At 43.7% G+C, this 24,647-nt stretch overlaps 1 protein-coding gene across 7 annotated transcripts in view; it reads right to left on the bottom strand.

Annotated features, from left to right (window-relative positions):
• LOC137369594 (WD repeat-containing protein 7) overlaps window positions 1-24,647 on the bottom strand; it is a 928,502-nt gene that overhangs the window by 565,902 nt on the left and 337,953 nt on the right. For all 7 annotated transcript variants that reach the window (XM_068030905.1, XM_068030929.1, XM_068030912.1 and 4 more), the window contains one exon: window positions 17,778-17,896. In XM_068030905.1, the coding sequence (XP_067887006.1) occupies window positions 17,778-17,896 (119 nt within the window). The remainder of the gene's footprint in view (window positions 1-17,777; window positions 17,897-24,647) is intronic.

Here is a 24,647-nt window from a genome sequence, read left to right as displayed (position 1 = left end):
ATGGCCAAGCCATCTCAAGCGCCGCTGACTCAGTAGTGTGTATAAGCTGGGGATGTTGGCCGCTTCAAGGACTTCTGTGTTGGAGATATAGTCCTGCCACCTGATGCCAAGTATTCTCCGAAGGCAGCGAAGATGGAATGAATTGAGACGTCGCTCTTGGCTGGCATACGTTGTCCAGGCCTCGCTGCCGTAGAGCAAGGTGCTGAGGACACAGGCCTGATACACTCGGACTTTTGTGTTCCGTGTCAGTGCGCCATTTTCCCACACTCTCTTGGCCAGTCTGAACATAGCAGTGGAAGCCTTACCCATGCGCTTGTTGATTTCTGCATCTAGAGACAGGTTACTGGTGATAGTTGAGCCTAGGTAGGTGAACTCTTGAACCACTTCCAGAGCGTGGTCGCCAATATTGATGGATGGAGCATTTCTGACATCCTGCCCCATGATGTTCGTTTTCTTGAGGCTGATGGTTAGGCCAAATTCATTGCAGGCAGACGCAAACCTGTCGATGAGACTCTGCAGGCATTCTTCAGTGTGAGATGTTAAAGCAGCATCGTCAGCAAAGAGGAGTTCTCTGATGAGGACTTTCCGTACTTTGGACTTCGCTCTTAGACGGGCAAGGTTGAACAACCTGCCCCCTGATCTTGTGTGGAGGAAAATTCCTTCTTCAGAGGATTTGAACGCATGTGAAAGCAGCAGGGAGAAGAAAATCCCAAAAAGTGTGGGTGCGAGAACACAGCCCTGTTTCACACCACTCAGGATAGGAAAGGGCTCTGATGAGGAGCCACCATGTTGAATTGTGCCTTTCATATTGTCATGGAATGAGGTGATGATACTTAGTAGCTTTGGTGGACATCCGATCTTTTCTAGTAGTCTGAAGAGACCACGTCTGCTGACGAGGTCAAAGGCTTTGGTGAGATCAATGAAAGCAATGTAGAGGGGCATCTGTTGTTCACGGCATTTCTCCTGTATCTGACGAAGGGAGAACAGCATGTCAATAGTCGATCTCTCTGCACGAAAGCCACACTGTGCCTCAGGGTAGACGCGCTCGGCCAGCTTCTGGAGCCTGTTCAGAGCGACTCGAGCAAAGACTTTCCCCACTATGCTGAGCAGGGAGATTCCACAGTAGTTGTTGCAGTCACCGCGGTCACCTTTGTTTTTATAGAGGGTGATGATGTTGGCATCGCGCATGTCCTGGGGTACTGCTCCCTCGTCCCAGCACAGGCATAGCAGTTCATGTAGTGCTGAGAGTATAGCAGGCTTGGCACTCTTGATTATTTCAGGGGTAATGCTGTCCTTCCCAGGGGCTTTTCCGCTGGCTAGGGAATCAATGGCATCACTGAGTTCCGATTTGGTTGGCTGTATGTCCAGCTCATCCATGACTGGTAGAGGCTGGGCTGCATTGAGGGCAGTCTCAGTGACAGCATTCTCCCTGGAGTACAGTTCTAGGTAGTGCTCAACCCAGCGGTCCATCTGTTTGCGTTGGTCAGTGATTATGTCCCCCGATTTAGATTTGAGGGGGGTGATCTTCTTGATGGTTGGCCCAAGAGCTCTCTTCATGCCATCATACATTCCTCTGATGTTTCCGGTGTCTGAGGCCAGCTGAATATGACTGCATAGGTGTTGCCAGTAGTCGTTTGCGCAACGCCTAGCTGTTCTTTGTGCAGTACTTCTGGCTGCTTTAAGTGCTGCGGATGTTAAATCGCTGGGGGCTTTCTTGTAGTTCAAAAGTGCAATGCGCTTAGCGGCTATGACAGGTTCCAGCTCTTCATTATGAGATTGAAACCAGTCTGCATTTCTCTTCGCACTTTTGCCGTAGGTGGTCAAAGCTGACTCATAGATGGCGTCTCTGATGTGGGCCCACTTGGTCTCAGCATCCCCTGTGGGAGTGTTTTGAAGGGCTGTTACAAGTGAATTTAGAAATTTTTGTAACAGCTGTGGGTGAGAAATTCTGCTCGTGTTGATGCGCGGGTGGCCCTTCTGCTTGGAATGATGCAACTTCTTTGGTCTGAGTCTAACCTTGCTGCACACCAGGGAGTGGTCAGTGTCGCAGTCCGCACTGTGGAAGCTGCGTGTGATTTGAACACTGTTTAAGGCGGCTCGCCTTGTGACAATGAGGTCTAGCTGGTGCCAACGACGTGATCTTGGGTGCCTCCATGAAACCTGGTGACAGGGTTTAGTGTGAAAGAACGAGTTGGTGATGCAGAGGTTATGATAGGTACACAACTCAAGCAGTCTCTGCCCGTTCTCATTCATCCTTCCAACGCCATAGCGCCCAAGGCAGGAGGGCCATGAGTCATGGTCGGCCCCAACCCTGGCATTAAAGTCCCCCAGCAGGAATAGGTGTTCGGTGTTGGGGATGCTGCTAATGATGTTATGGAGTTGTTCATAGAACTGGTCTTTAGCTTCAGGTGCGGAACAGAGTGTTGGAGCATAGATGCTGAGTAGGTGTACTGGACCAGAGGTGGTGAGCAGTCGGATGGACAGTATGCGTTCCGAGCCATTTGAGGGAGGCTCTATCATGCTGAGCAAGGAGTTTCTGATGGCGAAGCCCACTCCATGCTGTCTTGGTTCTTCAGGATCCCTGCCCTGCCAGAAGAAGGTGTAGTCTTGCTCTGCTAGAGAGCCACTCGCGGGGAGGCGAGTCTCCTGAAGTGCTGCAATGTCCACATTGAGTCTACTGAGCTCGTTGTTAATGATGGCGGTCTTCCGAGAATCGTTGATTTGTGTAAGGTCTTCCGACAGGCCAGGACACATAGTTCTGACGTTCCAGCTTGCAAAGCGAAGGGCTGGTACCTTCTTTCCTTTTTTCATGTTGTTTGGTGCGGTGTATCAGTCCACCTTTCGGGCAATGACCCTGAGCTCCAAGCACCCATTGAAGCAGGCAGACTGTGGCGGGACAGAACCTTATTGACCGGGGGCTGCCCGGTTTGAGGCGGGCGGTAGCTGTCCAGTGAGGTGCAATGACCTCTCCCACCGACAAAGGCAACCCGTGGCGCCCAGTTTCTACGCCAATTTATCTGGACTTATAACCCGTAACTGCTGCCTTCCGTGTTGTTTCAGTCGCTGTGAGGCAACTATGGAGTGACCTCTCCATGGCGCATGCCTGGGCAAATTTATGGAGGTTGAGAGTTGCCCAGTCGTCAAAACCCCCCTCTCGGCCTTTCTGGTGGGGTCCAAAGGAGTGCAGGACACGACGTTTGGCACCAGTATGGCTGCAGGAACTGCCGGAAACATGCCAAAGGTGACACATGACCGCCTACGGGGTTCCGCTCCGGATTTTCTGTTAGGGTTTACTCCCTTAGCCTTGGTCTCTCCCGAGACGCCCACAAGGCAGTGGGGTTGCTGGGGCCCCTACACAGGTGTAGGATGGTGCCGGTGGGAGGAGGGGTTGCAAGGGGGAGGGGTAGAGGGAGGGGGTGGGGGGGGGGGTGCAGGGGAAGGGGGTGCGGGGTGAAGATGGTGTGAGGGGGGGGCGGGCTGGGACGGGGTTGTGAGGGGGTGAGCTGAGAGGGTGGAGCAGGGAAGGGGACGGGGGTGGGGGGGGAGTGGAAGGGGGGTAAAGGGGGGGGGAGGGGGGGTGGAATCTGGTGCAGGTAATAAGCCATTTCCTCAGTGCCCACCATCGACGTCCGGATAGCTCATCCACGTCCTTCGGGAGGTGAAGCATCATTTGGCAGACTTAGAGGTGATTACATTTGCTAAGGGTTTTTTTTTTTTGCAGTGGTTTCAATAAAGGCATGCAGCATTGCCGACAGTGCGCTGCAGATGCTCTCCGAGCCATCTCCCGCGGGCGCTTTGAAGTTGCGGCCGGGGGGGCCGTTCGTGGATGTTTTGGGTGTTCGGGGCACCTTTTCACAGGACTTCTCTCGGGTCCCGCAGCTCCTTCTTCACCTCAATGGACTTACCGCATGCCGTGGCTGCAGACACTCTGGACTGTGAAGACAGCAGGATCGGAGATTAAAGTATCGGCAGCTGTTCTCGTCAGTTTCATCCGGATCAATTTCATTGAGAAAACAAAGAGCAGGTGTGGCTGGGGGAGGGCAGTGGGCCCAGGTAACATACACTAAACTAACTGTTAACTTTTAGATAGGGCTAAAATGAACTGATTTAAAGAGCCAGGGGAATTTAAACAGTTTAAGAGGGCAGATTGGGGGAGAAAACGTTAGGGATGGGAGCAGATGGCCATGGATAGAGTTGAACAGCAAGGGAGCTTCCTAGGGAGCTTCCAGCCCAGGAGCCATCTTGAAAGATGTTATTATGACATGTTATGTCATTATGTTACCCCCTATACCATGAGCTTTCATTTTCCACAATAACCTTTGACGTTGCACCTTATCAAATGCCTTCTGGAAACCTAAGTACAGTACATCCACTGGTTCCCCTTTATCCACAGCACATGTTACTGCATCAAAGAACTCCAATAAATTATTTAAACATGATTTCCCTTTCACAAAACCATGTTGACTCTGCCTGATTGCCAAGAATTGTTCTCAGTGCCCTGCTATAATGTATTTTATAATACCATCTAACATTTTCCTATGACAGATGTCAAACTAACTGGCCTGTATTTTCCTGCTTTCTGTCTCCCTCTCTTTTTGAATAAAATTTTTAAATAACATTTGTTATTTTCCAATCTAATGGAACTTTTACTGAATCTAGGGAATTTTGGAAAATTAAAACTAACGCATCAACTATCTCACTAGCCACTTCTTTTAAGACCCTAGGATGAAATCCATCAGGACCTGGGGACTTGTGACCCCGCAGCTCCAACAATTTGCTCAGTATCACTTCCCCGGTGATTATAATTTTCTTGAGTTCTTCCCTCCCTTCCATTTCCTGACTTACAGCTATATCTGGGATGTTACTTGCATCCTCTATGGTGAAGACCGATGCAAAATACCAGTTCAATTCATCTGCCATATCCTTATTTTCCATTATTAATTCCTCAGACTCCCTTTCTATAGGACCAACACTCACTTTGTTAACTCTTTTCTTTTTTAAACATCTATAGAAACTCTTACTATCTATCTTTACATTTCTAGCCAGCTTTCTCTTGTACTCTAATTTTTACCTCCTTATTAATCTTTTAGTCATTCTTTGCTGCTTTTTATATTCGGTCCAATCTTCTGACCTGCCACCCATCTTTGCACAATTATATGTTTTTTCTTCAAGTTTGATATAATTCTTAACATTTTAATATACTTGTCTTAGACCCACTCTTCTCGCCCTAAACGTAATGCAAAATTCTATCATATTATGATCACTGCTGCCTAGGGCTGCCTTCACTATGAGGTCATTAATTAATCCTCTCTTGCTGCACAGAACCAGGTCTAGGCCTACTCTCTGGTTGGCTTCAAGACGTGCTGTTCTAAGAAATGATCCTGAAAACATTCTATGAACTCTTCATCCAGGCTACCTTTGCCCATCTAATTTTTCCAGTCTATACGTAGATTAAAATCCCGGATGATTATCGCTGTATCTTTCTGACAGGCACCCATTATTTCTTTCTTTATACCCCTCCTACCATGCAGTTACTGTTAGGGGGCCTATACACCACTCTCACAAGTGAATTTGTGCCTTTATCATTTCTCATCTCAACCCAAACTGTTTCTACATCCTGGTCTCCTGAACTTATGTCACCCCTCTCTATTGTGTTAATACCATCATTAATTAACAGAGCCACCCTCCACCTTTTCCTAGTTTCCTGTCCTTCCTAAATGCCATGTGCACTTCAACATTCACATCCAATCTATGTTATCCTACAGCCATGTCTCTGTAATGGCGATCAGATGGTACCTATTTATTTCTATTTGCGCTATTTGCAAAACAGTTTTGTTTTGAATGTTACGTGCATTCAGATACTGAGCCTTTAGTTTTGTCCTTTTATTATTTTTGTAACCTCTAGCCTTGTTTGCTGATTTACTCTTAGATTTGTATTCACTGTCCCTTCCTGTCAGGGTCTGTTTATCTTTTCCCATATTAACACTTCTCTCTCTTGCCTTGTCTCTACTCTTTGATTTACCACATCTTCCCAAATTTGATCCCTTGCCCCCAAGGTTTTAGTTTAAAACCTTCTCTACTTCCCTAGTTATGCAACTCGCAAGAACACTGGTCCCAGCACAGTTCAGGTGTAGACCGTTCCAACAGTACAGCCACCACTTTCCCCAGTACTGGTGCCTGCGCCACAGGAACCGGAACCCACTTCTACCACACCAGTCATTGAGCCATGCATTCATTTATCTAATCTTATTTGCCCTACTCCAATTTGCACGTGGGTCAGGTAATAATCCAGAGATTATTACCTTTGAAGTTCTGCTTCTTAATTTGGTGCCTCGCTCCTCATACTGACTATGCAGAACCTCTTTCCTTGTCCTGCATATGTCATTGGTACCTACAAGGCCCACAATAACTGGATCCTCCCCCTCCCACTGTAAGTTCCTCTCCAGCCCTGAGCAGATGTCCCAAACCCTGGCACCAGGCAGGCAACACAGCCTTCTGGACTCAAGCTCTTTGATGCAGAGAACAGTGTCAATCCCCCTCACTATACTGTCCCCTACTACCACTACTTTTCTTTTTGTTCCCCCCGCTTGAATGGTTTCCTGTACCATAGTACCATGGTCAGTCTGCTCAGCCACACTACATCCCTCGTGGACCTCGAACCTGTTGCTCAATTGCAAGGGCTGAGGCTCCTCCACTCCCACCTTTTTGATCCCCTTACCTGCCTGACGTGCAGTCACATCCTCCTGTCCCTGACTATTGACGAAACCAGACAACCCTATCCGAAGGGGTGTGACAGCCTTCTGGAACAAAGCGTTCAGGTAACTTTCCCCCTCCCAATACATAACAAAGTCTGCAGCTCGGCCTCCAGCTTAATGACTCTGAGCTGAAGATCCTCGAGCCAACCTCCTATAAATATGGCTGCCATGTTGTGCCGTGGCATCCAGGAGCTTCCACATACTGCAGCCGTGAGAAATCACCTGTCCAAAGAGTCAATGAGCACAGGGATGACAGGGGAACGGAACTTGGTCCAAGTTAAGACACGGGCAGCATAGTTTTGGATGACCTCGAGTTTACAGAGGGGAGAATGTGGGAGACTACCCAGGAATGCTTTGGAATAGTCAAGGCTAGAGGTAACAAAGGCATGAATGAGGGTTTCAACAGATGAGCTGAGACAGGGACAAAGTCGGCCGATGTTACACAGGTGGAAATAGGCAGTCTTAATGTTGGCGCAAATCTGGTCGGAAGCTCATCTCGGGGTCAAATATGACACCGAGTTTGCGATCAGACTGGTTTGATCTCAAACTGTTTCCAGGGAGAGGAATGGAGTTGGTAAGTAGAGAATGGAGTTTGGAATAGGGGCTGAAAACTTCAGTCTTCCCAATATTTAATTAGAGAAAGTTTCTGCCCATCCAGTACTGGATGTCGGATAAGCAGTTTCATAATTTGGCAACAATGGCGTAGCCGAGGGAGGTGGTGGTGAGGTAGAGCTGGGTGTCATCAGTGTACATGGGAAAACTAACGCTGTGTATTCGGATGATGTCGCCAAGAGGCAGCATGTAGATAAGAGTAGGAGGGGGTCAAGGACAGATCCTTGGGGATACCAGAGGAAACAGTGCGGAAGCAGGAAGAGAAGCCATTGCAGGTGATCAGACTTGAAAGAGAGAGGGGCAATACCTGAAGAGAAAGAACCATTAACAATATCAGCTAACATGGGGACCTGGAGGGGAAATTAGGTGGTCAGCAGTTTAGTAGGAATAGGATTGAGGGTGCAGGAGCTGGAGCTCACGGACAAGATGAGCTCAGAGAGAGTATAACAGGAGATAGGAGAGAAACTAGAGAAGGACGAGTTCAGGGTAGGGGCGGGGACACTTTAGAGGATGTTTAGCCCAGTGGGCGAGTGGAAGGGAGCAACGCTGCAGAGACAGCTGATAGGATGATCTTAGTGACAAAGAAATCCTCACACTTATTGCTGGAATTGCAGGTGAAGGGGCCAGGGGTGAGGAATTTAAGACGACAGTTTGCAGTAGAGAAAAAACGCAGGGTGTTATCTTTGCTTTCCAGTATATTCCTGGAATAGTGAGCAGTTTCAGCAGATGAGAGCAGGACCCAATAGGATTCTACGTGGTGCAGCCAGATCTGGCTGTGGAAGGCAAAACCAGTCGTCCACCATATCCTTTCAATTCTGCAGCCCTTGGACTTAAGGGAGCAGAAATGAGGACCATACTCAGGGAATGACCGCAAATAAAAATAAATATATGAACATACAATGGGCGGCACAGTGGCGCAGTGGTTAGCACCGCAGCCTCACAGCTCCAGCGACCCGGGTTCAATTCTGGGTACTGCCTGTGTGGAGTTTGCAAGTTCTCCCTGTGTCTGCGTGGGTTTTCTCCGGGTGCTCCGGTTTCCTCCCGCAAGCCAAAAGACTTGCAGGTTGGTAGGTAAATTGGCCAACATAAATTGCCCCTTGTATAGGTAGGTGGTAGGGAAATATAGTGACAGGTGGGGAGGTGGTAGGAATATGGGATTAGTGTAGGATTAGTATAGATGGGTGGTTGATGGTCGGCACAGACTTGGTGGGCTGAAGGGCCTGTTTCAGTGCTGCATTTCTAAAAAAAAACAAATAATTTGTGTTTCAAAAACTAAGTTCACCTTTGCTGCGAGTGAGAAATAGATTTTTTTTTATCTGGAACCAATATGAAAACTCGCAAGTGATGAGCTTCAACTGCTCTCTAAAAGATTATGCGAGTGTGAATCTTGACAACTGAACCAAGAGTAACACGAACAAGTTTTGAACTAAGAGAATGGTGTTTGAGACAGGGTAGGAGGATGTGCAAAATCCAATTGCTTACTGAGCTTTGAGACAGCTTTTAAAATGAGGGGAGTGCGTTTTTCTCAAGTACCAGACGAGTGAAATAAATTTGTATTTTTGCATGTGTTACAATGTTGTAACGCTGAGAAAAGCAGACAGTATTTTCTGTCCAAGTTATTAGTCAAAATGGTAAAATCCCGGCTGGGCCTCATTCAAACTCCTCATAGTATCTTTTTCACAAAGTTGCACATTCTACAAAATTTCTGCCACAACAGCAGAGGTGCGATGTCAAGGCTACCTTCTCATTTATCAAACATAGATGCCAAAAACCATTTACTAGTCTCTCTGAAAAGCTCTAAAACTGTAATAGTCAGCAAAGTGTCACCTGGTAACCACACAGTACAAATTCTGGCAATGAATTGGCCTGAAATAAACTTATTCCATCATAAAGCTGAAAACATCAAATTAGAATATGGCTTACATACAAGAGAAACGTTAGGATTTATAATTGAAATTTTTTTGACGACAGTACTTCCAAGTGGCACATCTCTCAGGTCCATGCAGACGTCTTAACTTCAAGAGCATTGTAAATTAACTAATTCCCAAAAATAAATTTTCTTTTTGCGCCTTGATGGTCTAGTTCTCGGATTAGGCTTCTTTGGTACCCTGCTTAAATGACCGTTACATAAATTTAAGCCTTGGTGGTGATTGTTGGCTGGCATCTGCAGGGGCATCACAGCCAGGTTTGATTGTGACACACACACAAACACACTTAAATCAAAAACGTGGCCAGTATACGAGACCCTAACAATGGCCATGAGTATAAGTTCACAGAATCACAGAATAATACTGTACAGAACAGGCCCTTCGGCCCATCGAGTCTGCACCGATGCATTAAAACACCTGAACTGTCTACCTAATCCCATTTGCCAGCAAATGGCCCATAGCCTTGAATGTTATGATGTGCCAAGTGCTCATCAAGGTACTTTTTAAAGGATGTGAGGCAACCCACCTCTACCACCCTCCCAAGCAGGGCATTCCAGACCGTCACCACTCTCTGGGTAAAAAGGTTTTTCCTCAAATCTCCCTTAAACCTCCCGCCCCTCACCTTAAACTTGTGACCCCTTGTAACTGACCCTTCAACTAAGGGGACCAGCTGCTCCCTATCCACCCTGTCCATGCCCCTCATAATCTTGTACACCTTGATCAGGTCACCCCTCAGTCTTCTCTGCTCCAGCGAAAACAACCCAAGCCTATCCAACCTCTCTTCATAGCTTAAATGTTCCATCCCAGGTAACATCCTGGTGAATCGCCTCTGCACCCCCTCCAATGCAATCACATCCTTCCGATAATGTGGCGACACAGTACTCCAGCTGTGGCCTTAACAAAGTTCTGTACAACTCCAACATGACCTCCCTGCTTTTGTAATCTATGCCTCGATTGATAAAGGCAAGTGTCCCATATGCCTTTTTCACCACCCTATTAACCTGCCCTTCTGCCTTCAGAGATCTATGGACAAGCACGCTAAGGTCCCTTTGTTCCTCGGAACTTCCCAGTGTCAGGCCATTCATTGAAGACTTCCGTGTCACATTACTCCTTCCAAAGTGTATCGCCTCGCACTTTTCAGCGTTAAATTCCATCTGCCACCTTTCTGCCCATTTGACCACCCCGTCTATATCTTCCTGTAACCTAAGACACTCCACCTCACTGTTAACCACTCGGCCAATCTTTGCGTCATCCGCAAACCTACTGATGATACCCCCCCACACAGTCATCTATGTCATTTATATAAATGACAAACAATAGGGGACCCAGCACAGATCCTTGTGGTATGCCACTGGACACTGGCTTCCAGTCACTAAAAACAGCCGTCTGTCATCACTCTCTGTCTCCTACAGAGAAGCCAATTTTGAATCCACCTTATCAAGTTACCTTGTATCCCATGTGCATTTGCTTTCTTGATAAGTCTCCCATGTGGGACCTTGTCAAAGGCTTTGCTGAAATCCATGTAAACTACATCAACTGCACTACCCTCATCTACACACCTGGTCACATGCTCAAAAAATTCAATCAAATTTGTTAGGCATGACCTCCCTCTGACAAAGCCATGCTGACTATTCCTAATCAAATTTTGCCTCTCCAAGTGGAGATAGATTCTCTCCTTCAGAATTTTCTCCAATAGTTTCCCTACCACTGACGTGAGACTCACTGGTCTGTAGTTCCCTGGCTTATCTCTACAACCTTTCTTAAATAGTGGGACCACATTAGCTGTTCTCCAGTCCTCTGGCACCTCCCCCGTGGCCAGAGGGGAATTAAAAATGAGGCTCAGAGCCCCTGCAATCGCCACCCTCACCTCCCACAGCATCCTGGGACACAAATCGTCCGGACCTGGAGATTTGTCTACTTTTAAGCCTTCCAAAATCTCCAATACCACCTTGCCACTCCCTATGACAATTTGCTCAAGAACCTCACAGTCTCTCTCTCTAAGTTCCATATCTACATCATCTTTCTCTTGGGTGAAGACAGATGTGAAGTATTCGTTCAACACCCTACCAATGACCTCTGGCTCCACCCACAAATTTCCCCCTTGGTCCCTAATGGGTCCTACTCTTTCCCTGGTTATCCTCTTCCCATTGATATACTTATAGAATATCTTGGGATTTTCCCTACTTTTACCAGCCAGAGCTTTCTCATATCCCCTCTTTGCTCTCCTAATTGCTTTCTTGAGCTCCATCCTACACTTTCTGTACTCCACTAATGCTTCCATTGATTTGCTCTTCTTGTATTTGCGAAAAGCCTCTCTTTTCCTTCTCATCGTACCCTGAATGTTTCTGGTCATCCATGGTTCTCTGGGCTTGTTGCTCCTACCTATTACCCTAGAGGGAACATGTTGGGCCTGTACCCTCCCCATTTCCTTTCTGAATGCCCCCCCACTGCTCTTCTGCAGATTTCCCGACAAGTAACTCTTTCCAGTCTACCTTGGCCAGATCCTGCCTTATTTTACTAAAATTCGCTCTCCCCCAATCTAAAACCTTCTTTTGCAACTTGTCTATTTCTTTCTCCATAACAAGCTTAAATTGTACCATGTTGTGGTCGCTATCACCAAAATGCACCCCCCAACACATCAACCACCTGTCCGGCTTCATTCCCCAGAATTAGGTCCAGCACTGCACCCTCCCTTGTTGGAGCCTCTACATTAGATTAGATTAGAGATACAGCACTGAAACAGGCCCTTCGGCCCACCGAGTCTGTGCCGACCATCAACCACCCATTTATACTAATCCTACACTAATCCCATATTCCTACCAAACATCCCCACCTGTCCCTATATTTCCCTACCACCTACCTATACTAGTGACAATTTATAATGGCCAATTTACCTACCAACCTGCAAGTCTTTTGGCTTGTGGGAGGAAACCGGAGCACCCGGAGAAAACCCACGCAGACACAGGGAGAACTTGCAAACTCCACACAGGCAGTACCCAGAATCGAACCCGGGTCCCTGCAGCTGTGAGGCTGCAGTGCTAACCACTGCGCCACTGTGCCGCCCTAACATATTGAGCTAAAAAGTTCTCCTGCATACATTTTAAGTACTCCACTCCATCTAAGCCCTTAACACGATGACTATCCCAATTAATGTTGGGAAAGTTGAAATCACCTAATATAATTACCCTATTATTTTTACACACCTCTGCAAATTGCGCAATTATTTGCTCCTCAATTTCCCGCTGACTATCTGGGGGTCTATAATAAACACCTAGCAATGTGGCTGTCCCTTTTTTATTCCTAAACTCTACCCATAAAGCTTCATTTGATGCCCCCTCCAAGAAATCATCTCTCCTTACTGCAGTAACTGACTCCTTAACTAATATTGTAATGTCCCCACCTCTTTTACCCCCTCCTCTGTCTCGCCTGAAGATTCTATATCCCGGGATATTGAGCTGCCAATCCTACTCCTCCCTCAACCATGTCTCCATGATAGCTACTATACCACAATTCCACGTGTCAATCCTTGCTCTTAACTCATCCGTTTTACCTGCAATACTTTTGGCATTAAAGTAGAGGCCTTCCATCCTGGTCTTACTCCCTTGAAACTTACTTCCACTGTATTCCCTCTGACTTGTTCGCTTTCCTGTGTTTAGCTGTGTCCCTATTCTGCTTGGAGTCTGCATCCCCTCCCCCTGCCAAATTAGTTTAAACGCCTCCCAACAGCACTAGCAAACCCGCCAGCACGGATGTTAGTCCCCCTCTGGTTCAGATGTAGACCGTCCAGCTTGTACAGGTCCCACCTTCCCCAGAAATAGTCCCACTGGTCCAGGAATCTAAAACCCTCCCACCTGCACCAACTCTTAAGCCACGCATTCATCTGTGCTATTCTATTTCTATACTCGCTAGCACGTGGCACTGGGAGTAATCCAGAGATTACAACCTGAGAGGTCCTGCTTTTCAGTCTACTGCCTAACTCCCTGAATTCTTGACGCAAGACCTCATCCCTCTTTCTACCGACGTCATTGGTACGGTTGATTAGGTAATTAGGTAAGTTGATAAGGTAATTGCAAAAAAAAAAAGCAAATGGGATCCTAGGCTTTCTAAACACTGGCACTGAATGAAAAGATAAACAATTTATTCCAAACTTTTTTTTCATTCTCTCTCAGGGTGTGGGCATCTCTTGCAACGCCAGCATTTCTTAAGGAGGTGGTGGTGGGCCTTTTTTCAACTGCAACAGTCTGTGAGGTATAGGTGTTCCTACAGTGCTGTTAAGTAGGGAATTCCAGCTAAGACCTAGTGATGATGAAAAAATGGCAATCTATTTCAAGACCAAGCTTTTAGTCATCTGTCCTAATGCTTCCTCCTATGCCTCAGTGTCAATTTTTGTCTCATTACATTCCAGTGAAGCACCTTGGGACATGTTACTATATTACAAGTGTTACATAAATGCAAGTTGTTGCTATGAGAGACTTTGGAAGAAACCTAGAGGTGATGGTGTTCTGCTGCCCTTATCCTTCCAGATGCTGAAGGTCACAGGTTTAAAAGGTGCAAGTTGCTGCAGTGCATCCTGTAGATAACACACACTACAGCCACGGTATGCTGGTATGGGTGGGGGGGCGGTGGGGTGGTGGATGTTATACAACTCATTAAGCCATAAAAGAAAAAGACTTGCATTTATATGGTGCCTTTGATGACCTCAGGACATCCCACCTTTACATATAATAAACTACATTTGAGGTGCAGTAACTGTTGTAATATAGGATACCATCCTTAGTTTTGGAGACACTACTTTAGGAAGGATGTTAGACCATGGAGAGAAGCCTCCCCACAACTCTCTGATCCCACACCCCATCCCAGCATATAACCACAGTATGAATGAGTAGTGCAAAACAGCCACAAGGCAATTGTACTTTTCAACTGTTTCTCAAATGGCCCGAGGTCTGTCAAAAGTGCCATCTTTCAGCGAAGATTTTGACCCAAGTATTCATCTTCCCTCCCAGTTGGACGTTAAAGATTCCATTATAGAATTTGATAAAGAGCAGGGGAATACTCCTAGGGTCCTGACTTAACATTTGTCCAACAACCAACACCAACAAGAACAGATTAGCTGGTCAGTTATGTCATTGTTCTTCGTGGGACCTTGCTGCGTGCCAATTTACTGCCATGTTTTCCTATATAATAACAGTGTCTACACTCAGAAGTAATTCATGAGCTGCAAAGCAGTTTTGGAAATCCTGAGGTTTTCTTCAAAATGATACAAAGAATGGGATCAATGAACTGTTTTTTTTTCCATGAGGTGAGAGATGATTAAGGAGAAACCTGATAAAGGTGCTAAAATTATGCATTATTTTGATAAAGTAAACAGAGAAAAAGTATTTTCACTGGTCAGTGACTGGAGGACCTAAATTTAAGATCATTGTCAAAAGAAAGAGGGGTTAAGATTATCTTTTAAAATTCTTCCCTGTGGACTCTGCCAGTGATCTGCCGTCATAGCCCTTCCCAAAATCCCAAGCCTTGACCCCTCCATCCTTGCAAACTACCGCTGCATCTCCAACCTCCCTTTCCTCTTAGAATTTCTTGAACACGTTGTCGCCTCCCAAATTCATGCCCATCTTTCCCAGAAATCCACGTCTGAATCCCTCCAATTAAGTTTCCGTCCCTGTCACAGGATTGGACCAGCTTTATCAAAGTCACAAATGACACCCTATGTGACTGTGACAAAGGCCTCCTTGTCCTTCTCAACTTCTCTGCAGTCTTTGACATGTTTAACCACACCATCCTCCTCCAACACCTCTCCATCACTGTCCAGCTGGGTGTGACTACACTTGCCTGATTCAATTTTTATCTATTAACCATAACCACAGAAGCACCATCAATGGCTTCTCTTCCCATTCCCACACAGTTAGCTCTGGTGCCCCCAAGGATCTATCCTTGGCCCCCTCCTATTTCTCATCTACACGCTGCCCCTTGGTAGCATCATCCGAAAACCTGTCAATATCCACATATATACTGATGACACTCAGCTTTACTTCACCACCACCTCTCGACTGCTCCACTGTGGCTAAATTGTCAGACTGCTTGTCCAACATCCAGTACTCGATGAGCAGCGATTTCCTCCAATTAAATATTGGGAAAACTGAAGCCATCGTCTTTGGTCCCCACTACAAATTCCACTCCCTCCCCATTGACTCTGTCCCTCTCCCTGGCAAGTCTGAGGTTGAACCAGACTGTTGGCAACCTGTTGGTATCAGATACTGAGATCAGCTTTCGACCACGTAACGACGCCGTCATTAAGGCTGCCTATTTCCACTAGTGTAACATCACCTGACTCCACCCCTGCTTCAGTTCTTCTGCTGTTGAAATCCTCACCCATGGATTTGTTCCCTCCAAATTTGAGTATTCTAATGCACTCCTGGCTGGCCTCCCATATTCAACTCTCTGTAAACCTGAGGTCATCCAAAACTCTGCTGCCTGTGTCCTAACTCACAACAAATTTTCTTCACCCATCACACCTGTGTTCACTGACCTACACTGGATTCCAGTTAAGCAACGCCGCAATCTTAATTTTCAACCTCATTCTTAAATCTCTCCATGGCCTGGCTCCTCCCGATCTCTGTAATCTGCTCCAGCCCTACAACCCAGAGAGATATCTGCCCTCCTCTAATTCCGGCCTCTTGAATATCCTCGATTTTAATCACTCTATTATTTGTGCCTTCAGCTGCCAAGGTCCTAAGTTCTGGAATTCACTCCCTAAACTGTTAATTGTACACTAATTGTGTTTAATTGCATGCAGGTGGTGAACAATAACTGGGGATTCACTTCAACCCCTATGAACAGACAGAGACTAAAATGGTGGTTGTTGGGTTAGGAGGTATATGCTTGTACAGTGTAACTCTGTAAATAAATATATAAGAGTGGCTCCAGTTCTATCTTTCACCAACTGGCTTTCTGGAATAAAACATAAACCTCTCTGCCCCTCTAACTCACTTTCCTCCATAAAGATACTCCTTAAAACCTACCTCTTTGACCAAGCTTTTGGTCATCTGACCCAATATTTCGATTTGTGACTTGGTGACATGTTTTGTTTCATAATGCTCCTGTGAAACACCTTGGGACATATTATGACGTTAAAGGTGCTATATCAATACCAGCAGTTGTTATTAGGACGTGAAATGCCTGAACAGAATCCAGGTAGGTTTTAACGGGAAGTGATAAAGAATAACTTATTGAAAAGGATATGAGTAAAAAGATGGGGAAAGGGCAAATGGGATATCTCTTTCAGAGAGCCAGCCAAGGTACAAATGGTCTTCTGTTTTGTAACATTATATTATTCTAGGATTTTCCAAGTTCGAATAGGTGTGAGTGTTGATGTGAAGTATCCAGAACTAAGTCATTGTGCCAATTAATATTTTTCAAAGCAGGTTAATGAAAAAAATGCTTGTTAGTTTTCAAATATTCAGGATCTCCTCCATTAATTTTATAGTTTGGAAACCAGTCATATCCTGACATCTTTTCACTGACATCACCACCCAAATATTTGAAAAAGAAAAATTTTCGAGAGTGTATATTATTGCCTTATTTCACCAAGTGAATAGGCCTTTCAGGGATCTATCCAATTAGAAGTGAATAGTCGCCCCCTATGCAGCAAACATCTATGATTCGATATATCTCTTTCAACAAAGCTGTTTTTCTTTCAGAAAAGAAGCCGAAAGAAGAATACTAAAATTTAGAAGAGGTAAATTATTAAGTGTTAATGGAATAACAAAGCTTGGGTTTAAAAAGGTTGAAGATTGTAGGAGAAATTAAAAATGCTGAAGAGGGCCAAGGAATTCAATTTGAGGGCCTGAGAAAGAATGATTTAGAGTAAGAGACTGTGTGATGGGCCTCTATTACAACACTGAGAGGATTGCATGGTATAGGGAGAAACTGTCCTCATTGTGGACTCTGGTGTAGTTATCCTCCAAGGACTATACTGCATATAGCCCCTAGATAAATATTCATCTGTTCCCATTATTCATCCTGGGTAGACCATATTCTTTCACCCTCCAGCTGTGCAAAGAACATTGTGCCCAATGAAATGTTTGATTTAGTCAGTTAAATCTTGTTAGTAAAAACTCCAATTCCATTAGGTATGAAACAGTACTGTATAATCTAGAATTTACTTTCTCATAACATCCTAATTTGGAGGAAAACAATCAGGATAAAATGAGTGCGTATCACTGTCACGATCCACAATCAATGTCATCAAACTTAATACAAAGCAATTTCAGTATAAACACTTAAATGAAATTTACATTGCAGCACATGTCTATTCTTTCATCTATTAACTCGAAGTGAATTTGTATATAACTAAGCAAGAGAAGCTGCATCAACAGGAATAATTCCAAGTGTTTCAGCACATCAGGAAACAACATTCCATTCGGCAACTAGCTTGGTACACAATCAGTTCAAAGTAGCATTTCCTTAAATAAAGCTTTACCTCTAAACAACGATCTTGCCATCGCCGGGCCAACATCTCCAGAAGTGGAGGTCTAAAGTTATCTTGTCCGAGATGATCAGGAAGCATTACACAATGCATAGCTGCTAGTTGACTCCAACCTATGAAAGTACATCAAGTGCATTGTTCATTATGACACTTTGACTACTGCTCTGAAGTTACAACTACCCTAAGTCTGGCACACATTTCATTCAAAATGAGGTGTCAAAATACACCGTTAACTGAAATTACTACTGATGCCTGCGTCAAAGGAATACTATCACCTATACTGTTGACTACTTCTGTAAAAAAAAACTTCTTAAACACTACTACTACTACTACTATTTGACAACATTTTTAAAAAGCTGCAGCATCTTCAAGTCCTCATTTTTAAGGCCAAATGCAAATATGTTGATTGATAAGTAAGACTGTCAGTATTATTTAAATAACTTTAACTGAAAAAAGGGTCAGCACAAACTAATTGCAGAGATTCCATGGTGACCAAATTCAAAATATAAAGCTAATTGTAAGATTCAAAAGGATGGTAACCATCTCCAAATAGAAATTGTCCATTTAAACTGCAATGATTAAACATAACATAAAGGTATTTTTTTCTACTCATACTGTAACAATATACATATTTGCAAAAAATGATAATGGCTACAATATATTGTGGACCACACAGACAGAAAAATGCATAATTTTGACAAAATATTGAACAAGGATTTAACAAATAGTATTCAGTACCATTCACAAAACATTCACACGTTCATAAATTTAATATATACATAAATTATAACAGTAATATATTTTAATTGGCTCATGCTTAATGCTCGTTTAAATCACTTCCATAATATTTCATTTGCATGGAATAATTCTGCAAACTGTTTTAGACCATTAACTAGAAAAATGGGAATCTGGGGATGCTCATATCAGAAATAATTTCAAGGAAAATCCAAAATGTGGACAACAATCAAAAAGGAATTTTATTTTAATCACCATCAAAACAATGTTGAAAGGACATATCTATGCCATTTTTAATGCTTTAAACTCACATAATATTGTCAAATCAGAGAAAATTCAAAATTCCACTTGACTTAAGGATTGTGGGGAGAACTCACTTCAGAATGTCACTGGAATGGTACCTCATGTCATTACATCGAATTCTGCACAAAATATCCTGCTCTCAGACAATCACTGACCAGCCACTTTAAACATGGGGCAATTGAACAACCAAGAGTCATAATGGGTGCTCTGAATGGCCAATAGAGTTATTTCCCTTTGATATTTTGGATAGGTTTTCAGATTTATTAATAGACTTTTATGATCAGTTCCCAAGTAGAAAGTCTGCTTTCAATTGAGCAGACATAATTCATTTGTTGCAGCAAAAAATGTTCCCATTTTATCCACTCTACTTAGTGAATCAGAAAAAGACACAGTTGAAACTGTTCTCTGGACATACTTTGTCCAGTTAGATCAAAATTTGAATAATTTACAAATTTTATACATCTAAATGTTTTACTTATAAAAATGCAACATTCTTCCTCCCAAGATGAGAACAATTGTATGGAGGCAAAAAAGAAAGAAGGTGTATCGTAACTGTTTTCCTACTTGAAACGTTCTTGGAAAATTCTCTCCTGCATGAATGCACTTACCTTAATTTAAGGCTGGTTAATGCTGCTTAAAAAATAACTATTGAAATTAACAGGATGAAAGCTGGTATGATGTATTAGAGAGGGAGGAGAATACCTTCATTGACTGAGGGGCAGCTATGTAAAACATTGCCAGAGCAGTCAGCCTCATGGGCAGCAACAGCAGCTTGGAGAGGAAAAGGAAGACAGAAAAGAGAAGAGAAGCAGAGTAATTTTTAGAGGACAAAATAAAAATAATAGCATTAGTAAGAATGGAAAAATGAGACTGTAAAGATACTAATGAAGTATTAACCCATAGTTTAGTCAAACTTACATTTAGCAGAATTCACACTTCATTTAACTATAAGAGCTGAACATTAAACATACACATGAAATTCTTAAGCTATTTTCCATGAAGTTCTTAAAGAGCATTACATTGACTTATATTAGTGCCCGCTATTTTGAAGCAAGGTGCATTATAGAAAATATCTGAAAGCTCCAGCAAACTATTTTTTTCTTGAAAAGCAGTCTAATGATTAGTGCCAGTCATAGCAATATAAGTATAAACCATACATGTTTTCTATGTATATGTTTTCCAATCAAGGGGAGATAAATCATTCCAATAACAATTCATTCTGTAAACCCACTATCCCAACTATCAAAAACATAACTGTAGACAGTTCCAGAAATAACGGAATAATGTTGTCTGAACATTGACTGAGCATGAAGAGTGACCACAAAATAAAACCACATCAGTTTCTTTTAGGGATGACAAAATATTTGGAGACTCTAGCCTACAGTCAGTTGGAATATTTTTTTAAAAAGATATTTAGTTCCACTGAGTGAATATTTTTAGCCTGTTTTTTCCTATTAACCCAATCGCAGGAAAATTATTGCTCATTGGAAGAATCTAAACCCACCCCATTTCTTGCTGGCACTCAAAAATAGATCATTTCTTTCTTGAAAATTCTTCTGTAAACTTGGGGATGGTCTTACAAACAAACATACAAATTAGGAGTAGGAGTAGGCCATTTGGCCCCTCAGCCTGCTCTGCCATTTGATAAGATCATGGTTGATCTGATTGTGGCCTCAATTCAACTTTCCTGTCTGCCCTCCATAACACTTGACTCCCTTATCTATCAAGAATCTACCTAACTCAGCCTTGAATATATTCAAAGACCCACCCCCTACTGCTCTCCAAGGAAGGGAATTGCACAGACTGACGACCCTCAGATAAACAATTTATCCTCACCTCCATCTTAAATGGGAGACTCCTTATTTTTAAACTGTGCCGCCTAGTTCTAGTCTTGCCCTAAGTGGAAATACCCTTCCAACATCCACCCTATCAAGCCCCCTCAGGATCTTTTATGCTTCAATAAGATCATCTCTCATTCTTCTTAACGCCAATGAGCATAAGATAAGATAAACCCTTCATCCCAAGAATCAGTCAGTGAACATTATCTGAACTGCTTCCAATGGAATTTTTAATTGAATTTGATCCTTTAAGTAAGGAGACCAAAACTGGGCACAGTACTCCAGATGTGGTCTCACCAAATCCTTTGACAACTGTAGCAAAACTTCCCTACTTTTATATTCTATTCCCCTTGCAATAAACACCAAAATTCCATTTGCCTTCCTAATCACTTGCTGTTCCTGCATACTAACTTTTTATGAGATCACTCTACACTGCAGAGCTCTGCTGTCTCTCTCCATTTAAATAATATTCTGCTTTCTTCCTTCATGGGTCATTCTTTGCTGTTTTTTAAAAATCTGTCCAATTTTCTGATCTACCACTAATCTTTGCAGAATTATATGCTTTGCAATTGCAATTTGATACTATCTTTAAATTCCTTAGCTAGATGGTGCATCCTTCTCCTAGAGTCTTTTTTTCCCACACTGAACTATATCTTTGCTGAGAGTTATGAAATATCTCCTTAAATGTCTACTACTGCTTCTCTACTATCCTATCCTTTAACCTAATTAGCCACATCACTTTGGCCAATTCTGTCTTCGTACCCTTATAATTGCCTTTATTAAGTTTAAAACACGAGTTTACCCTCAAACTAAATGTGAAATTCTATCATGTTATGATCACCTTTGCCTAGAGGCTCCTTTACTATGGGGAAATTAATTAATCCTGTCTCATTGCACATTACCAGGTCCAGAATAGCCTGCTCCCTGATTGGCACTAGAATGTACTGCTCTAAAACATTGCCCTGAATACACCCTATGAGCTCATCTTCAAGGCTACCTTTGCCAATCTGATTGGTCCAATCTATATAGTTATTGCAGTACCTTTAATACAAGCCCCCATTATTTATTCCTGTATATTCTGTCCTACAGCATAGCTACTGCTAGGGGACCTATAAACTACTCCCGCAAGTGAATTCTTTCCTTTGCTATTTCTAATCTCTATCCAAACTGATTCTACATCTTGATCTTTTGAACAATGGCCATCTCTCACTAATATACTAACGTCACCCTTAATTAACAGAGCTACCCCACCACTATTTCCAAGCTTCCTGCCCTTCTGAAATGTCAAATACTCTTAAATATTCAGGTCCCAGCCATGGTCACCTTGCAACCATGTCTCTATAATGGCTATCAGGTCATACATATTTATTTCTAATTGTACTAACAATTCATCCATTTTGTTATGAATGCTGCACATATTCAGATATAGAGCCTTCAGATCTGTCTTTTTACCACTTTTGCAAACTCTGGCCTTATCTACTGTTGCACTCTTAAGTTTGTACTCTGCCCCTTGCTACCACACTCTGGTTATCATTACCCATGTCGTTAACCTGTGCTATTGCTTTGTTCTTTCCCTTCAATTTACCACATCTCCCCTCATTTGATCCCTCCCCCCAACTATTTAGTCTTTGGCTATGCTTAAGCATGAGTGCACTCTCTCCAATTATTAAGCATTTGTCTTAGCTATCAACTAACATTATTCACATGAAGGAACATATGCATCAAGGAGAGGGTACATAATGATTATGTTACTGGACTAATGCTCCGGAGATGTGAGTTCAAATCCCACCATGACAGATGGGAATTTTAAATTCAATTAATAAATCTAGAATTAGAAGTTAGTGTCAGTAATCATGATCATGAAACTACTGGATCTCATAAAAACCCATCTGGTTTGCTGATGTCCTTGAAGGAAGGAAATCTGCCGTCCTCACCCAGACTGGCCTACATATGTCTCCAGACCCACAGCAACGTGGCTGACTCTTAACTGCCCTCTGCAATAGCCCAGCAAGCCACTCAGTTATATCAAACTGCTACAGAAAAGTTGAATAAGAACTGGATGGAGCACCTGGGATTGTGCAAGAGCTAGAGAGTCGTGAGAATGGGGGACTTCAATTATCCGAATATAGCCTGGAATAGTAATTGTGTAAATGTCAGATAGGAAAAGAGTTTTTGAAGGGTGTTCAGGAGAATTGCTTGATCAGTACATTTCAGATCCAACAAGGAAGGAGGCATTGCTGTATCTGGTTCTATGGAATGAGCTGGACCAAGCGTCAGTAGGGGCACATTTAGGGAACAGTGATCAAAAAACAAAGAACAGTACAGCACAGGAACAGGCCAATCGGCCCTCCAAGCCAGCGCCGATCTTGATGCCTGTCTAAACTAAAACCTTCTGCACTTCCGGGGACCGTATCCCTCTATCCCCATCCTCTTCATGTATTTGTCAAGATGCCTCTTAAACGTCACTATTGTACCTGCTTCCACCACCTCCCCCAGCAGCAAGTTCCAGGCACTCCCCACCCTCTGTGTAAAGAACTTGCCTCGCACATCCCCTCTAAACTTTGCCCCTCTCACCTTAAACCTATGTCCCCTAGTAACTGACTCTTTCACCCTGGGAAAAAGCTTCTGACTATCCACTCTGTCCGTGCCGCTCATAACTTTGTAAACCTCTATCAGGTCACCCCTCCATCTCAGTGGTTCCAGTGAAAACAATCCGAGTTTATCCAACCTCTCCTCATAGCTTATGCCCTCCAGACCAGGCAACATCCTGGTAAACCTCTTCTGTACCCTCTCCAAAGCCTCCACGTCCTTCTGGTAGTGTGGCGACCAGAATTGTACGCAATATTCTAAGTGTGGCCTAACTAAAGTTCTGTACAGCTGCAGCATGAATTGCCAATTTTTTTTCTCTATGCCCCGACTGATGAAGGCAAGCATGCCGTATGCCTTCTTGACTACCTTATCCACCTGCGTTGCCACTTTCAGTGACCTGTGGACTTGTACGCCCAGATCTCTCTGCCTGTCAATACTCCTAAGGGTTCTGCCATTTACTGTATACTCCCCACCTGCATTAGACCTTCCAAAATACATTACCTCACATTTGTTCGGATTAAACTCCATCTGCCATTTCTCCACCCAAGTCTCCAACCGATCTATATCCTGCTGTATCCTCTGACAATCCTCATCACTGTCCGCAACTCCACCAACCTTTATGTCGTCCGCAAACTTATTAATCAGACCAGCTACATTTTCCTCCAAATCATTTATATATACTACAAACAGCAAAGGTCCCAGCACAGATCCCCTGCGGAACACCACTAGTCACAGCCCTCCATTCAGAAAAGCACCCTTCCACTGCTATCCTCTGTCTTCCAGGACTGAGCCAGTTCTGTATCCATCTTGCCAGCTCACCTCTGATCCCGTGTGACTTCACCTTTTGTACCAGTCTGCCATGAGGGACCTTGCCAAAGGCTTTACTGAAGTCTATATAGATAACATACACTGCCCTTCCTTCATCAATCATCTTTGTCACTTGCTCAAAAAACTCAATCAAATTAGTGAGACACGACCTCCCCTTCACAAAACCATGCTGCCTCTCGCTAATATGTTCGTTTGTTTCCAAATGGGAGTAAATCCTGTCCCGAAGAATCCTCTCGAATAATTTCCCTACCACTGACGTAAGGCTAACATGCCTATAATTTCCTGGATTATCCTTCCCACCCTTCTGAAACAAAGGAACAACATTGGCTATTCTCCAGTCCTCTGGGACCTCACCTGTAGCCAATGAGGATGCAAAGATTTCTGTCAAGGCCCCAGCAATTTCTTCCCTTGCCTCCCTCAGTATTCTGGGGTAGATCCCATCAGGCCCTGGGGACTTATCTAGCTTCATAGCATCATAAGGTTTAGTTTAGCTATGGAAAAAAATAATGAGCATTCTAGAGTAAAAATACTTAATTGAAGGAGGGCCAATTTCAGTGAGAATGGACCTGTC

Source organism: Heterodontus francisci, chromosome 1 (genome assembly GCF_036365525.1).
Source record: "Heterodontus francisci isolate sHetFra1 chromosome 1, sHetFra1.hap1, whole genome shotgun sequence".
NCBI lineage: Eukaryota > Metazoa > Chordata > Chondrichthyes > Heterodontiformes > Heterodontidae > Heterodontus > Heterodontus francisci.
This window is presented reverse-complemented; position numbering and strand designations above follow the sequence as displayed.